Raw genomic sequence first — 18,553 nt, forward strand, 5'->3', positions numbered from 1 at the left:
CATGCCACTAACAGAAAGTGGCTGTGAGTTTTGGCTTTGGGATTGAAGTCTTCATTTGTTTCAAGTTCTCAATCTCACCCGAGACCCTAGCTTGGACAGTGGGGGTTCACTGTGTATTAAGCAACCCTTCGTCTCTCTGATACTGGCATGCCACTTTCTCATGCACTGCATACAGGACAGGACTGCAGGCATTTTAGAGAATGTGGCCATAGTCCTTTACCACCAATGATCAAGGCGCACAAGACGAAACATGGCTGAATGTTAACCTTTGCAGGTGATGCAACTGTAATCTGGTCCTAATGCACAGTCATCCTGTAAAAAGCTGCAGCACAGGAAGAGTGGTTACGCGAGAGACCGTCACCACGTGTTGCATGTGGTCGGCGAGCTCTGTCACAGCAAACAACATCAAAGCACAAGGCTGCAAAATTTGAGCTTAATAAAATGAAAGAAAGAAAGACATGGTGAAACGCTGAAGGTTTCAATACCTATCTCTCACTGTTCTCATCTAATCTTGTCTCATCTGTGCGGTTTACCGAAATGAGCAACTTGCCAATAGCACGTTTAGGAATTCACCTGTAATGAGGGTGTAATCCATCTTAATGTGTTGCTAGTTGCAGTTGGGAGAGTTGATTTTCAGTCATTTCCAGGTGTTTTCTGGGCCTTCTTTTTATTTTTTTGTTGGTTGGTTGGTTTGTTTGCTTGTTTCATCTTTGCCCTTTCAACTGATGTTACCGGTTTCTCTCAGGCTCAGTTCTCTGTCATTCCACACAGTGTGTCTCCTCTGTGTTCTCTTTCACTCAGGCTGGAGAGCCATGAGTCACCCCTGTGCTGCTTATTTACAGAGTGACATTTCCCACTCACTGCTGACTTCTCTGTCCATTTCACCTCTCGCCTCTCTCACCTATTAAACAACAGAGCAGTGTCTTGGGGATTGTTCAAGCTAGCAGCTCTGCTTTTAAATGGCTTTAAAGTTGAAGGCATGACGCAGTGAGCACCTGCATGTTTCCATCCCTTTCAACTACCATTACAAATGTTGTATATATCCTCTTACAAGACCGTTATTCCTAATTTCTTAAAAGCAATTCCCAGAATGCACTGTTGCTTAAAAAGGAAAATAGGCCAAAGTACTGAGCTTGAAACTGAACGAGAGCAGAGTGCTGCACAGGCACAGTGGTATGTTTTCAGACACACACAGGTACACAGTGACGTCACTTTTTAAAAAGACAACAAAAGACTTTCTAAAAGACTTAAAAAATATTGTAATATTTTCACATTCATTTTGTGTTCTCTATCTTTCTTTGGTGTTGTTTGGTTCTTATTTTTCTGTCATCAATTGACAGTCTTCATTGAATCACAGAAATGACCGCAGAGTTTAAATCAATGGTGTTTAAAATGCTTGACCAAAAAACAACCCATCACTGGTGCTCTTAGACTCTCTGGAAGTGCTGCAGACAGCAGCAGAGTGGGGCAGGAGGTGGAAAGGAAGTGACTTCCTACAGCTATTCACAGGTGGCTGTAGACAGCACAGTAGTGGCTGGTCTCCTGCCAGGACTGAGTCACTCCCTGTACGTTGAGTACCATAAGTGCCTTTCAGTCCGGATGACAGCTGCCCAGAAGGAAGAGCAAACCAAAACTGTTTGAAGGAAACACATGCCTTTTCGGTTTCCAAGAATTATGGAGAGAGGTCGAGAGAAGTGCTAAACATCCAGTCTTGCGACATCCATTTGTTGTTGGACCCCCTGCTCCTCCCAGATTAATAAAGCCAGCCTACTCTCTATTAGGCATGGTGCCATCCAGCATCCTCCCCTGTCTCTTCTCAGGACCCACCAGTGATGGCAGGCAGTTCGCACATTAGCTACTCATTCAACAGAAACATGACCTAGTTCAGTGTGTCTTGACACTTCTTTCTCATGGTGCTACAGATGGTGGCACATCTCTAGAAGTCGTTTGTGAAAGTGTCCCCTTTACTCCATAGCCTAGTGCCAGGAGCCCTTGGGTTATCGGCATATCTATGTTTGTTGATGAGCTGTGTCTATATTTGCTGATTTCACCTTGTTTTCAGGGCTTTTCCCCTCTGGGTTTTCCCAGCCCATTAGAGTGATATAAAATGAAAGCAGTTAAGGACAACGGGGTGATAGTACAGCTCTGGGTATTCCTCTTGCTCTAGTAGTAGATCTGAACAGAAAGTGATGCCCAGTAGTTTGGTGATTGAAGTAAGTGTGTGTGGCTGCAGTCTGTTAGGCTTTCTGTTCACAATACATATTATCATCTTTTTAACTCATCTTCCCAATATTCAAACATTTGCACTACTCTGTGTAATATACCTGTCCCTGATAAATGCCCCAAGTTCCTACAGCAGATTCTTACTGCATGTTTAATCTTGGAGCAAATATTTCCTTACTTAAATCTGAAATGTATAGCTAAGCAATTGGCTTGATGTCATTGTGTTGTGAGTAGCTGTTTTGCATAGAAGTGCCGGACAGCATTGCATGTTTTTAAATACCCCGTAACAAGTGCAAGAGTAATTGGTGAATGTCTTATTTTTTGTAGTCACAGTGACAGTGATCCACAGCAGCATCAGAAGGCAGCTCCTCTTCCTTAGTGTCTTTTGCCGTCATTCGATCCTATCAATCACCCTTATACGGTTAATTGATCGACCGAGACCAAATGATAAACCAGTGGTGCTTTGTTTATGGCGTCTCTACCAGGAAGTGAGTGATGAGTGCTTTCTGAGAATGAGATCTCGTTAGGGTTTGTTTTGAGTTATTTACTGCATAGGATCCTGGGAATGTATTCAATGGCACTGAATGATGTGCAGGAAAACCAATGGAATGAAAGGGAGGGGCTTCATGGTTTGATGGCGGAAGGAACTTGGCAGTGATTGGATAGCTTCTGATAATGTTTACTGGTATCTATAGCAACATGGAAAAGGAGCATCTGAGCTATGCTGACTCTCTGAAGCTGTCATGACATCCTGTCTCTGTAGAGCTATTACAGTGAAGCCCACAGAGCTAAAATGTCACAATACATTTTCTTGATTTTTATGTGGGTTGGGGTGGAGGTGAGAGGATCAGCAGGGTATAGGATCTGAACAACGTGTGCTTGTTTGTGCTTTTAAATAAAGAATGTCAGTCTACATAACACATAACTACATACTATTTAAAGAATAATAGTAGTGCAGGCTGAATTATAGCCAATGCTTTCATATTTTGTTGCCGTGTTAACTGCGAAAACAACACAGTTCTGCACATGCTCACTATCTGCTTGTCTGAAAAACTTGTGATTTGTCTTGGTTTATGAACATGGAGTCTGACATGCTGGTAAGCAGTCTGTGACAGCCTGCGTCTTTTATTCTTAGTCAAGTGACTGGCAGCACCATCCTTACAGCATCACTGTCTCTTTTACCATCCGTCACAACATCATCTTTACAACTCATTCCTCTGTGTCACACATGCACACAGACATGCATACACACACACATACACAGAGGCATGCATACCTACAGACACACGCCCACACAAACTGGCATACATACATACATACACACACAAACAGGCATACACACACAGATATTAATCTGAGGTCTCTGAGAATGTTGCCAGCCAGTGGCATTCTTTTATAATGGATTCTTTATTTGACACATATTACCATTGTGTCATTTTAAGGGATTTAAGGGTTATTAAGTATATAACTGTTGACACTGTAAATGCCCATAAATGTATCTTAATCTTTGAATCATTGTCTGTATGAAAAGTATATGCATAAGCACTGACACCGGCAGATCCCAAAACAGCCTGGAATTACGTAATGATTTATGTAACAATAGTCGTTGCAAGGCTTATTATTATTTTTTGTTTTTTTTGTTTTTAGTAGTTCCTTTAAATATGTCCGTGTGATTCAGCACACTGAGCAAGAGACTGAATACAGACAGTGTGTGAAAGTAGTGGGGATAGCAGGCTGTCTGGCACACCCATTTATTCCTACTCTAATGAAGGAGAGACAGGGAAGCTCTTTATTGCTCCACACTGCAGTGTTTTAGCAAAAGAGAGAGAGAGAGAGAGAGAGAGAGAGAGAGAAGCAGAGCTTAGAGACTTAAAACGAGGCCCTGGCTGGCTGCCAACTAAGCCCTTGGCCCTCGGCAGCCTAAGAAGAATCTCTCTGGCTCTGAACAGAGTCAGTGGAAAATGTGAATGAAAACAAACTCGGCCCCTGATAAATTGCTCCCTTTTTTATTTTTTATTTCCTCTTTCCTTCAGCTGGTCTTAATGTGTGTGTGTGTGTGTGTGTGTGTGTCATTGGGGGGGGTGGACAAATGCATTTGAGGTGGTTTATTGCCAGAAGAAAACAGCTAGACTGGGGATGTGGATGTTAACAAGGTACAGAGATATCCATGACAACGAGCTTGGCATTCCCAAGCAGACCGCATTGGCATCCGAAGGAATTACAAAATGGCAGTTTACAGAAAACCTCATCTGAAGGCTGCTCCTTAACCCTCTCTTTGCTGATGGCAATGCAATAGGTATAATCCACTGGCATATCCTTATTTAAAGCCATCTTTTAAAAACTTAAAGAGGAAATTGCCACTTCACTGCAGTTAAGATATTTAAACAAAAACGAATAATAATCCTTTGCATCTCATAAGAAAAGTTCCAGAGCATCCTATGCATGTTCTTCCAAAAATCTGCCTGCCTCCAAACGTTCTTGAATCAAATTACAGCTTATGGCTTGTGATTGACAGTTTCTTTCCTCATGCCACTTGTTTGTTAGTGTCTGTCAGATAAGAATCGGTTGGGTTGCTTGATTCCAGTGCTCTGTGTGATCGGAATCTCGAAACACACTGCTCACAAAACCAAACTTAATATCTGCATCTCTGCTGTGCATTGTGCAGCTTCATCTAGTCATTAAAATGACTGATTCAGCGGTACAGAACGTGTGCACTTTTCCCTTTTGTTTTTGATTTCTCTCCTAAGCGTCTGGGAATAAAGCACTACAGTTACCTTCCCATCACCCCAGCAGCCTACCCGGTTATTAAAAAAGCAAAGCTAGATCTAAGGTCTTTCCTCTAGAGTTGTTTCAGGAAACACTTTCTTAACTAGCCCAGCTGGGACAGGATATGATTTCAGGCAAAAAAGTAAAAATGGAGAAAATCTGTTCAGTAGAGAATGGAACTGACACAGAAAACATTTAATCTTCCCCATATAATAGCTTTAGTCAGAGCCTTTTTTTTTAATAAGTGAGGGATACCAGGAGGAACTGCATATTTTAAAGCCGATGTGGTCTATGTGTTTATTTTTCTGTTTCATGGGGAGAAAGCTCCTAATTTTTCTTCCTCCCCGAGAAGTTTGTTGTCCTCCCTGTGCAGAGTTCACCACAAGAGCACACTGTCAGTATGTTCTCCCTCTAAAACTAAGTGATAGGTGTCATGTCTTGGCTCCCCAGCACAGCGCTCTTGGTAGTATGTCCTAGTTTTCCACTCGGTGAACTCCTCTTCAAGAGTGGTGCTGAGGATGAAGATTGGGGGTGTAGCTCTCCCAGCGAGACAGCCTGTGTGTGTGATTCAGTCAAGTAATACTCTCGTTCTGGCCCAGGGGCTGCCACCACAGAGAGAGAACGGGGGATCGCAAATAAGCAGCCCTGCCAAGTCTATCTCGAGGTAGAATATAACTGCTTGACAGGAGATTAAAAGGAAAGGGTGAAAAAAGAAGATGTCATTTCTGTTTCAGATGGCTGTTAACAAGCATATCAAAGGTGTGAAAAAGCTGGGGGAGAGCGAAAAAAAGGGACACAATGAAAGGAATTCCAGCTAGTTGAAATGTCAAGTGCATTTAGTGGCTTTTAAAAACACTGAAATACTGTGTGTCTTTCAGGCGTGACATTTAAACCATATACTGTAAATTCACATTAGAATAATTGCCTTTCAAATAGCTTTTTTAATAGTGCTGTGAAAGGCCCTGTGAAAAGGAAAAAGGAAAATCATTCTGATATATGAAGATGAAGAAAATGCACAAGGCTCATATGAGGGGCAGCAGATATGTTAAGATGCAGATAGATTTATTCAATTATGATTCCCCCAGTGCAGCTCGCCCACGCCTTGTTTACTTATGACAGTGCAGCCCTCTGGCCAGATAACACAGGACAAGGCATGAGTCGGCACTATTCTCTCCGGGCCTGTCTGGCTGCTCCCTGATTGGCTGGCTCAGTCTGTAGCCTTTTCCTGCTCTGACGCAGGTTGTGAGGGCCAGCTGTGTCAGCTTCTCTGCCCAGTGCTCAGTGCAGCTTTTCTCAGGCCAGACAGTCCGGTGCACACTGCCCCACTTTCCCAGCACACGCAAAGCCACATGCGTCTGCCTAGGTTAACTCCTGCTCCACAATCAAGAACAGCTGTCTCTTACACAGCAAATGCCAGGGGTTAAACAACACACCTTTTCCACTGAACTGCTTATTCCTTCTCTAGAAAGGGGTGCTCTGCAGAGTTGACTTGTGAAAATAAGCCGAATGTGAACCACAGTCAGAGTTGGGGAAATAAGTAAAATATGCTGTTGACTTGTGAGTCAAATCCCCTGTGATTAATTTAGTATTCAGCCTGGGTTCCTGTTTTGTTTTTTTCCTCCCCTAACAAACAACATTATAAGTGTATGATAACTCCAGTCAAGGTGGTATCTGTGAGACAAAAAACAAATATAATAAGATTAATAATTCACAAATGCATCTGCCTGTTTCTGATTAGTGTCAGAAAGCAGGAGTATGTTACAAAAGTCCTGGCTGTGATTTATCCTTTCACTTGACTTGAACTTAATGTACATTGTCGGGGGTTTTAGTGTAGACAGGCTTCATGACTCTCCGTGACACATTCCCTGTTGTGTAGATGAGTGATGGAAGAGGGACTTGCCCTGTGTGCATGTTAATCGTTGTGCAGCATAATAAGAACAAGGCGTGCTCGAAGACAAAAGTGCGGCTTTCAAAATGCCATTTAAGCTGCTGTGCTCCAATTGAAAGTTAAGTTGGTGTTTCAGTAGGGACATTACCTTTGCTTTGAGTGCTTGTTGACTGTGGTAGGTATTATTTGACATCTCTGACGAACTAACTAGTGATGAATGCTATTCCTCTAATGGGTTGTGTTCAGGTTTATAAAACTCTCTGCTGTAGTAGCTTTTCTTCTTTATTAATTTTACACCATCACTTACGACATGTGTTTGGCGTGGGTCACATTTGCTGTATTGTTTGTGTTTTAATGTGTTTTTGTTACATTCAGCTTAACTTTATGTGATTGTTGGCTCATTTTCCAATAAAATAATAGCAGTGTGGAGGGAGATGTCTGAGCAGACTGTCCTCTCAGGCCCTGCTCTATCCAGCTCCTGCAGTGACTCTTGGTGTGTTTCGCAGGGTATTACCGGAGGTCAGTCGCATCCCCTTCTTCTCGGCGTCCCAGAGCTTAATGTCCGGCTCCCTGTCCCCAGAGTCCGGCTATGTGGACCTTAGGACCTCCGCCGAGCCACTCAGCCGCTATGACCTGGACGACCTGGATGTGTACTGGCTGGAGCTGGTCAACACCGAATTCAGGGAACTGGGTACACAGCTTTTTGCTAACTCTTCTTTGCACTTGTTCATTCTTGATTGTGGTACATGAGTGTACTGTTGGACGCCCCACAAAGCAGACATGGAGAGCTGACCACAGGAGCCCTGCCTCTCTTTCTTTCTCTCTCTCACTGTATCTTCACTCTGTGACCACAAATCTCAAACGGGTGATTCACACTGGACCAATGCCAGCTTTCATTCTTATGAAACCTGGACTGGTGACCCTTGAGTTCTTGGATCAAGTAACTTTCATTTGCAATCTGATCCCACGCTTACAGAAGAGAAGAGGATAAGACCTGAATTGTTTATGTCTCCCACGCTCTTATTATTATTATTATTATTATTATGATTTTGAATATTTTTAACAAACACAGTTCTGTACAGTATTGCCTGATGCCATGGAGGGTGTGTACAGATGACCTGGGTCATTCTGTTGACAGAGTAAGCATTATTTAGCTCCTCTTGTTTTCCGGTCAGATACAGAGCTAATAGAAGCTAATGTATTGTGCTGTGAATGAACTTTGACTTCTGTTTTTAATCTTTGAAACGCATTGCCCAATAACACACTGATTAATTTATAAGCTGATGCTCTTCCAGCAAATCTCTGTTATGCCTAGCTTGTTTACACTGCTGTGAATAGCTAGCAAAATGAAGTGTTTATAAAATATTTCTTTGTTTTTTTTCCCCTATTCATAACACCAGTATGTGTACAAATGCATGATTTCATGAGAACATTTGACAGTGGCTCAGCCCTGCAGTGTTATTTATACTTAATATAATATAAGCTCAGGACTGCTGTCCTTTACTTTCAACTGATACATTTTAAACACTGATTTTGCTTTTTCCAGCCACTCCATTCTCTCTTTAAATGTCACAGGCTCTCGCGTAAATGATTAACCTAGTTTCCACCTTGTTTGCTATGAAAACAATGCATCTCTTATCACTACAGTTTTTTTGTTTTTTTTTTGCGCCGTGCCTCAGGGATTATATTAAAACTGAAAGGTCTACAGGAGAGGAATTAGCTTTCAAATGAATAGGATCCCATAGTGGGCTACGCCTGTGGAGAGCTTTGCAGGGGAAAAGCCATTGTTTGATTTAAAAGAAATGAAATGATGGTGAACACAAACAAATAAAAGGTCATTTATTGAATGCACCTTAGGGATCCGCCCAGTCCTTGGGATTCACGAGAAGATCCCTCTTTCAACATTCGAAGGGCATGGAATTTTTATACTGTAATTTCCATTACTCTTCTAGATGCCCATACAGGTACACCAGTAGGTAGTGTGCCTGTTAATTGGTTAATTGGACAGGCTGTGGGAAGGCAGTACAGTTTTCACTATGACTGTTTGGACTTCTTCTGTACTTTTGGTGGGGAGTGCGGGATACTTAAACACAAAAGTAATCTGTTTTCTATAGATGCTGTAGCAATGTAGAGATCTGTTCTAGATGTTCTGTTTATGATAGACAGACAGTACAGAAGAGACTGCTATCTTGCACTGTGTAAGCACAGCCGTTAACAAGAGCCCAGTCTGCTGTGGGATGGCTTTGTATTGCATGGCGCTTCGTGTGTTTTGACCCTGTCGTTGTGCCGTCCGCAGGGCTGCCCGAGCTGGACGAGCTCACCATGGAGAGGGTTATCGAAGAGCTGGAGAGCCAATGCTACGAGAACATGCAGATCGCCATAGAGACGGAGGAGGGGCTGGGCATCGAATATGACGAGGACGTGGTGTGTGACGTGTGTCGCTCACCCGAGGGGGAGGACGGCAACGAGATGGTGTTCTGCGACAAGTGCAACATTTGCGTACATCAGGTATGGAGGGGGGCGATCTAGCTAGGTGAGCCAAATTGCCAAAAGCCTTTGTAATTTGCCTCACTTTAAATGTTGTAAATGTAACACTGCTGGTTTTACTCATGAGTAAGCCTTTTATCAGGCCCTATGTGTTTTTGGAAACCTGTTAAACACCTGCCTATATTTAATATCCTCAGAAAACCAATCGATCTGGCTTTGTGTATCTGACGTTTAACACATGAGCGGGCATTTCATCAGTGAAACGGTGCTGCTTCCTTATAAATAAACATCTTTGCTGAAATTAGATCGCCGTTCCCCTTTCACAGCTGTACAAACTTTTCTGTTCCGTGTTATATGTATATAGTATTTTATTCCCAGTTTAACATTAAACCTGAACACACCTGGTATGCTATGAAAACTGGGGCAGTGGCGGCAGTCAGAAGCAACACAGGGTAACCAGTCCTCACGTCTGTCTCCTCCGCAGGCATGTTACGGCATCCTGAAAGTGCCCCTGGGAAACTGGCTATGCCGTACCTGCGCTCTGGGCGTCCAGCCCAAATGCCTGCTGTGCCCCAAGAGAGGGGGAGCCTTGAAACCGACCCGCAGTGGAACCAAGTGGGTTCATGTCAGCTGTGCCTTATGGATACCTGAAGTAAGATCTCACCTGTCGGCCCTGACAGTCAGCTCTCCCTCATGGGCTTAGAAACCAATATTACTAGCACCTGTTACACTGCACAGTGGCTCAGAAACATTTGGAAGCGCACAGTACCTTGCAGATCATTTAATTTGTACACATGAATATGAGTGTGAATATTTATATATATTCACATTTCTACCAGCTGATCTCGGTCTTTGAGAGAACTGCAAAGATTTAGATTCTTATTCGAGTAATTGAACCATACTTTGTGTGTATTAAAGTTGTGCACTAACACTGACAGAGCAGCACTTTCTAGAGGCAAGGTCTTTCCAGTAAGCAAAATAGTTGACCTTTTATATAATAATTAAGTTGGGCCAATAATACAAGACATGGTAACTGATTCAGGACTTATAAGAAGCCTGCTTGCTTATTAATTAATTAATTTATTTGTCATAAGTGGTGGAAACATGCTGCAAGACTTTAACATCTCTTCTCAGGGAAAAAAAAAAGACCTCATGCCTTTGAATGTTTTTTTTTTTTTTTTCCTGGGTTTGTCACTTTAATGAAAGCTTAGAAGCACAGACCAATTAAACTACAGAGAAAAACATAGCTCACACTGTCCTACATTTTTAATAATTATGCTGGGGCTGATGAAAAATTTCACAGCGTGGACGTTTTAAACAAAAGCAGGGGGAATAACGCTCTGCTGTATTCGTATTTCAGTCATTCACAACGTTAGCTCTCACATCAGGATGATTAAAGTCAGTATCTGGTTTTAAATGCTATTTCATGGATTATTTAAGTGACAAGAGAGATAAACGAACACAGGGCTCTTGCGGCAGGTTTTAAGCATATTCATTACAAGGTTCACATATAAAGCACCTGCTCAAAAGAGACTGTTCAACTTGTGAAATGAAAAGCAAATGTTCACTGTGTGAGTGCCGTTTGAGAAATGGCTGATGAGATGGTTCAGCAGAGGCTGTGCAGACCAGAGATGTGGAAAAGAAAGAGCTGGGTCTAGTCTGGAGCTGCCTGGCTGAGGTAGAGTAATCCTCTCTCTGTTAAACCTAGGTGAGCATAGGGTGTCCAGAGAAGATGGAGCCAATCACCAAGGTGTCCCATATCCCAGCCAGCCGGTGGGCCTTGTCCTGCAGTCTGTGTCGGGAACACACCGGCACCTGTATCCAGGTCAGTCCTCCCCCCCACAGCCACTGTCCGCTTATCTGTCTGTCCTGATCCTGCTATTGCAATATCATTTTGTTTTCAATATCAACCTTTCTTTTTTATGAGGCACTTAGATTTCATTGATGTACTGTGTTTATTTCCTTATACATAATTTATTCTATTTAGACCATATAAAATATTGCTTGGTTTTCAATGGTGCTGTGCTTTGGGAAGCTCTAAAAGGTTTTAGACAGCCTAAAGTACATGGCTGGTCCAGATACATGGAGGTTAATTTCTTTTGGTCTTTTGGAGTCAGACCTGTTGTCATGATTAAGACCTTTCTGGACAATACTGTACTGCCTGCTTTGAAGACCACAACATCCTTTAACTGGAAATCTTATCAGATCTTTCAGTTCACCTTTGCCATTAAATACCTACAACACACTATATTTGTTCTAAAGTCTTCATAGTGCTTGCAAATAACTACTATTTGTTATAAGGCATGCTTTTATAGTGAAGGTCTGACTGTATTTGTGTACAATGCTGTGTAGAAAATAAGTCCATTACAGCAGTGGCAGGAAGGCTGATTTCAGTATGAAGTGAGATAATGACAGGGCGGTTACTTTACATGTGTCTTTCCGTATCCTCGGCTTCTCTGTTTTTTGTCAAATGCAACATGACTCACAAAGTGACACATTCAAAAGGGACTTACAGTTTACAGCAGTACTCTAGGTGATTAGTGTCACAGATGTCACTTCCTGTAGATGCCATAGCTTTGTTTTTTTTGTTTTTTTTACCCAAAAACAGTAATTCAGTTAAGTTAAGATGTGGTTCTTAAGAAGATGAAGATGAACAGAACCCCACTGCCTAAAGATTATTATTTCTGTTAATAAGCTGCAAGTCAGTTATCACTGTGTAGCTGTAGCATTTCTGTCTGTTTGTGTTTAGGTGTAAACATACATTCACACATACATACATAAATAAACAGGAATTTAGTCTTTATTACAGTGGTTTGCATTTTTTGCAACTGAATTCTTACATTAAAAAGACAAGCACAATTGTGGATGTATTTACCTGCACTGCACACTTCTTTGAGCTACAGCAACATGCAGATTGTGTCTGAGACACCGAAACAGAGCACATTCATTTGCATGATGTTAGGAACAGCTGCTGTGTATGTAGGCTACATGTTTTGCTGTCAGAAGAAATGGAAAAAAGTTCTTGCAGGGACATCCCCACGGGCCTGTTTTGTATAATTTAGAAATAGATCTCGCTGAAAAAGTGATTTGACCGTTTTATTTTAGACCTTTGGTAAAGTCATGGAAAATTCCAACTTCCGTTCACTTTTCTGTCCTTCGTGTTTTCAAAAGAAACAGGGTCACTGTAGCAGATATCTATTTTTCTTATTGATGTTGTTCAAATGCCACATTATGCGCCTTGTATAACAGATCATCATATAACATGGCTTAGGGCTTCTGAGTTGGTATACAGTAACAGTCTGTGGAATCGGTGAGATTTGAGTCTGTCCTCCAACTGGCACTTAAGCCGATTGAGAGCTACATTGGCAAGTGATGGCCATGAAAGTGCATGACAAAGAGGGAGATCTTTTCTTGGTCTGCTGTTCTCCTGAGTCCAAGAAGCCCGGCTCCTCATACAAAGCTGCAAGTTTGGGACTGACGCCCTGCGCTCTGCTGTTTCTCCCTCTCCTCAGTGTTCCATGCCCTCCTGCATAGTCGCCTTCCATGTCACCTGTGCTTTCGACCACGGCCTGGAGATGCGGACGATCCTGGCCGAGAACGACGAGGTCCGCTTCAAATCCTACTGCCTGGAGCACAGCAGCACCTGCCACGGGGGCACCAGCAAGGGGGAGAGGCCCGACCATAGGCCCCTGGCGGCCGAGGGCGGTTCGGAGCAGCCCGAGAAGACGGACAAGAGAGACCAGACGGAGCTGGAAAAGGCCAGCCAGCGGAAGCAGAAGCTGCAGGAGCTGGAGGATGAGTTCTATCGGATGGTGAACCCAGAGGACGTGGCGGAGAGCCTGGGGCTGCCCAGCGCCCACGTCGACTTCCTCTACCAGTTCTGGAAGCTGCGCAGAAAGTCCAACTTCAACCAGCCACTGCTCGCCCTCAAGAGGGACGAGGTGGACAACCTGGCCCAGCAGGAGCAGGATGTGCTGTACCGGCGCCTCAAGCTCTTCACTCACCTACGGCAGGATCTGGAGAGGGTGAGTGCCGCCTCTGCCTTCATTTCTGATTATGTGCGATCCCCTGCTTACCAAGATTTTGGTTCTGTGTCCATACTCTACACTGCTTTCTAAAGACTCAGTAGGTGAGATCTAGGAGAAACAAATCACAGTTTTCCTCAAGGGCTGCAGTCCAGCAAGGTTTATACAATAATTAACTGAGCGACTGTTACTTATATTCAAATAGACAATTAATTAGCTCAATTAAGTATGACAAAGCTCTGGAACAAAAACCAGGAGGCCCTGTGGCCAGTGGGATCTGTTCGGCCCTGATGGGATCAATAGCTTTTTTTCCAACCACACAAGTCTTGCAGTTTTCTGACACTTGTCATCATTTCACAGCTTCCATTTGCTTTATTAACCTCATGCTGTAACATTAAAGGCTGTGCAAATGGGGCTAAATGGAACTTAGTTTGATGGATCGAGTGAAATTGAAGAATGAAAGATTTGCCAAAAATGGGAATGAACGAACTGTTGAATTTCATACTTTGTCATTTAGGACTTCATATAGTGAAGGTGCTGTCCTAATTAAAATGAACATCCAGATCTATGAGGAACTTACAAGATATGTCAATCCAAAAGGTTAAGGATAACTCAACATTTTAAAGAAGCTTTCCTCCATTTAACCTAATCAATATGCAGAAAAAATTAGATTTCTGAATGACACATTTGCAGCTGAACATTATCATTTTAATATGTTGCCTCCATGTGCTGCTTTACTGTTGCTCTCTGATTTGATTTACTTGTCCCTGAATAAGAGATGAACTGGCCAATTAGGAGATAAAGGTGGTTAAATTAAAGTGTCAAATGGAGCTATCAGAATCAACTAGTAAAGAGGGAATTATTTAAGTGGAGTCCAAGTTTTCTTAGTCATGGTGTGCTGCACAAGGATTTGCTTTGATTTTGATATGGTTGTTAGCTTAATAGGCTAGCCAGGGAGAGGTATAAATACAAAGGCTTTGGTTGCAATCTTCTGCATTTATAGCAGGAATCTTTCAATATAATCATTTATTTAAGCCTCTTACTGTAAAAATGTGACTGCATGGTTTTGTTTGTTTGTTTGTCTGTATTTTGTGGTACAGAACAGTTCAGGAGACTTCCCATACTTCCTTACCTCTAAGCGGGCGTTACTGAGACAGATAAATCCCAGGCTGGATAGGGGAATAGGTCTAATTCACCTGTGTGAACATCGTCCTAGCATTCGCATCTTTGTGTTTTTGTAAGAAGAGGAAATTCTACACAAAAATAAATGTAAGGATGTAGCCCTACAGTGGGGGAAAGGACTTCATGGACAGATATCCGGGGAATTTCCAGTGGATTAAATTATCCTTTGAAGTTATGTGAAGAGAGCTGAACTGTCTCTAATGCAATGGGGAGCGTTTTCTTGCTTTTCTTTTTTTTGTATTATTATTATTATTTAGATCACCCATCCCTGCAATCAAAGTGTGCAAAAGAAACTGAGTAATTCAGTAATTGTTTATGTATCGCCTGGAAGTTCACAGGCCTCAGGTTATTTGTCAGATATAAGATTATATAAATGATAGGGTGTAAGATTCCTGGATGCCTACAGAAGCATTGTAGGTTACAGTCAATTAGCTGTGGCTGGTTTCTCAGGCAGCTGGGACTGTGTGTTGATGCGAGAGGGGATTGAGTCGGATTACTTCACTGTGTGTCGGGCCAGACAGGGAGGAAGGGCTGCTGCACTGAGCACAGGGCTCCAGGGAGACATTGTTGTTCTTCTGTGTCCAGACCACAGCCCTGCCAGCTTTGATCCTCCCTGATGATAGGGGCACCTTATTTTTGATCTGATTTCATGCTTGAATCCAGATTGTTGAAAAAGAACAAAATACAGTCATGGCAATTCATAATGCAGGACAAAAACATAAATATTGTGCTAAAATCGTGCAAATGGGCACTCCTGGTATTGTCCGACTGACTTGGCTCCCGGATGAAAAGATGATGCCAGCACTGTACCTGTTCTTGCTGATATCCATTGGTGTTTAGTGCTAGCCTGATATATATATGGCTCATACTGAAAGTGAAGGGAAAGGAGTGACTGTGTGCAGTGGAGAAGGGCTTGACGTCATATTTGAGTATGCGAGATGAAGCCATAGATTGTGTGTTCTCATTTCACACTGGAAACTTGTTTTGCTCGGCCACAGTCTAAAGGAAGTGTGGCAATGTACAAAGAGGCTGGATGGGGTGGGGGGGGAGAAAGTAGCAGTTGAATTGCTTTCTATCCTCCCCCATAAATATTTTTAGTTTTATTTACTTGTATTGTATTGGAGACATTTCCTTCCGCACACATAATATCTGTCCTGTTATGCAATCGGCAGAGTTCACAATGAGGGCAGGATTGCAAGGAGGGGAGAAAAATGTTTTTGCCTTGAGAGAATGTCTGCTTTAGGCCGTCTGCTGCCAAATTCATGGCTCTTTGTGGCCTGTGTTGGGCGACGGTGGGGCAGGGCATTAAATGCATTGATCTGCAGAGCTGGGCACTGTTCAGACTCTCACAGCACCTGCCATTTAGCCAAAGAGCATTTCGTGGAGTGAGTAAGGGGAAAACAGTTGGAATAACAGACAAGCAAAACGGTGGTGAATTTAATTGTGCATACATTACTGACTGCTAGAACTTTCTAGGAAAAGGCAGGAACAATCCACATTTACAGGGCTACAAAATTGCATGTATTTTTTCGTTAGCAGATTATGAAGACTGATAAATTTAAGTAAAGAATCGGTGACCCCTGTAGTCCCGAATTGCTCCCTCCCGAAGACTGACCTTTAGATCTTTGTTATACCTGAACCAAATGTATTTTATTAGGTTAATTAACCTCAAATGAAATGCTGGAAGAGAAACATGCTTTTCATCTTTTTTTGGGAGTTGTTTTTCTTTGCATTCCCAGTTGGGCTGGGGGGCTTGGAGTGTGGATCGCTAAATCTCTCAGTGGACCATTGTAGGTAGAATCGTTGAGTTTATGTCAGTTGGGCCCAGTACTCTGTGCAGTCCATACTGCCTAGAGCTTCTCTTTGACTTTCTTGTGTACCTGTGGTTGAAATGTGAAATACAGCAGCACTCAGCATTTTACCAGGGCCCTTGTGATATCTCTTTTATATATGAAAAAAACATGAGAGCTGAATAAATATTTATAGCTAGCCTACCATATCATCTTTTGGCATGGTATATTCTACAGCCAGAACATACTATGGGCGAGTGTGCTAGGGTATTCAGCAGTCAGATAAATTATTGAAATGTGAAACCTTGAATTAAAAATTACTTTCATAATTCATTGGAGATGAATGGTTAACCCTTTTGTCTCTGGAGAGTTAAGATTAATTCTCAGTGCTGTTGTAGCTGAACTGCAGAGATAGTAAATCTGCTGTAATTCTGTTGTGACTTATTAGTTATTAGTTGCATGTCACGGAGGAGACACTAGTCTCTACACTGTAAGCAGCAGCTGAAAAAAATTGCTGAAATGGTTGCTGTTTGCAAACTGCTTTTTGGGGGGGAGGACAGCTATATTTGGTTAATGTAACATAAAAGAAGACTTGCATACCTGGAGGCAGCTTTTTTGTTAGAGCCATCAGAGAGAAAACAGTTGTGTCACAGATCCTCACACCACCTCAATTACAGATAGATAGAAGTTGATTAATATGCAATGAGAGCAATAACTGGCCTGCAGTTGACCCAGGTTTTTAATATTTCAGAGGGCATTTTATAAAAAGAACATGCCAGATCTTCAGATAGTGCTGTGAAGTGTTAACATTGTTCTGAAAGTAGGTTATCTCTGTTTTTTTTTGTTTTTTTTTTAGCATTTCTAATCTCATTTTCAAGGTAAGAACTGTCTATGTGTGTTTACGTAAACTGTGAGGTAAGGAAAACAATAAAATATCTTGTCACATATCTAGAAAACAGAAGACGATACATATCCTAACTGCCTTTCTTGTAGTTATCTACTGTTATTCAAATAGCAGGGAAAATAAACAACTGAAGGCATAGTACAGATAAAGCACTGCATAAAAAATGCAGGGAAATCCAGGTCTCAAAAATCCCACTGAAGCTGCCAGCGCCTTAGATGTCACCTCCTACAAGTGCTTGAACAACCTGTCACATTCAAACGCAGACTAGCGTCCTGATTCACTTGAACAATAGCGTGTCAATGCGGTTGTGTTTGCCTAGCTCCAATACCAAAGAGCCGGGCTGGATATTGCCCTGGGGTTATTTACAGTGCCATTATTGGAAAACCATTGATCCAAGAAGCGGCCTGTACATTAACTTGTTTTGAAAGATAACAAATGTAAGCTTTTGGGGAAATGTAAACACATGAAAACCTCAATTACCACAGGCAACTTATCTTCCAGGAGCACGTGACTAAGAAGGCTGCTGTTCATTATCTGAGTGACATGGGGAGGAAGGAGTGAGGGGACGGGAGGAGGAGGTTGTTGGGCAGCCAGGCATGATTTGTTACCACTGGAAAGACGACAGTGGCAGTGGTCGTCTGGGTGTGAAATGTAGGAATTGAACTTCTGAATTGGAAACCAGGCTGGTGTTCAGATATCAGCTTCTGTGTAAATGGCTTCACCTGGAAAAATAGTAAAAATGAAAAATTAGAAAATGAATGATGTATTAATTAATGAATGCTGTCAATTTCGTCATTATTTACCACTGGTTTGGCATTAACGATTAACATGTATATGTGGCAGGACACCTGGTGGTTTCTATGTCTGCTTGTGACAAGACAACATAGTCCAGTTCAGTGTATGGATCACAAGCCCAAAACAGAGCAAACGCAAACGCAGCAGTGTATGGCAGCTTAGCCTTGTGTATCAATCAGGGCCTCGCATGCCAAAGGCCGAACTTTATGCCACAAAGACTGAAGTGTTGTGGAAAACCTGGACAATTCTGCTGTTCACACTCTGCCCTCTGGATCTAAGAGATGTAGCAGGTGAGCTGCTTTTAATAATCACTCCGGGCTAATTAATTCCCTGACGTGACTCAGTTTGATTTGCAGGGAAAAATACCCTGCCTCCTCCAAGCAGGCCAGTGATGGATGGCGAGGTTGTTTTTGGGTTCGATTGGCTTTGTTTTATAACTCATGCCTCCTGTCACTGGGAAAGCTGCACAATTAACTTGATAGCCAGACCATTC

General features: G+C 42.4%; 1 protein-coding gene across 1 annotated transcript in view; it reads left to right on the plus strand.

Annotated features, from left to right (window-relative positions):
- The window catches only part of jade2 (jade family PHD finger 2), a 55,766-nt gene that overhangs the window by 22,520 nt on the left and 14,693 nt on the right, over nt 1-18,553 (plus strand). Inside the window, exons 5-9 of the mRNA XM_066716916.1 lie at nt 7,384-7,568; nt 9,174-9,385; nt 9,849-10,016; nt 11,073-11,189; nt 12,877-13,389. Coding sequence (XP_066573013.1) covers nt 7,384-7,568; nt 9,174-9,385; nt 9,849-10,016; nt 11,073-11,189; nt 12,877-13,389 — 1,195 coding nt within the window. The remainder of the gene's footprint in view (nt 1-7,383; nt 7,569-9,173; nt 9,386-9,848; nt 10,017-11,072; nt 11,190-12,876; nt 13,390-18,553) is intronic.

Source organism: Amia ocellicauda, chromosome 11, assembly GCF_036373705.1.
Source record: "Amia ocellicauda isolate fAmiCal2 chromosome 11, fAmiCal2.hap1, whole genome shotgun sequence".
Taxonomy (NCBI): domain Eukaryota; kingdom Metazoa; phylum Chordata; class Actinopteri; order Amiiformes; family Amiidae; genus Amia; species Amia ocellicauda.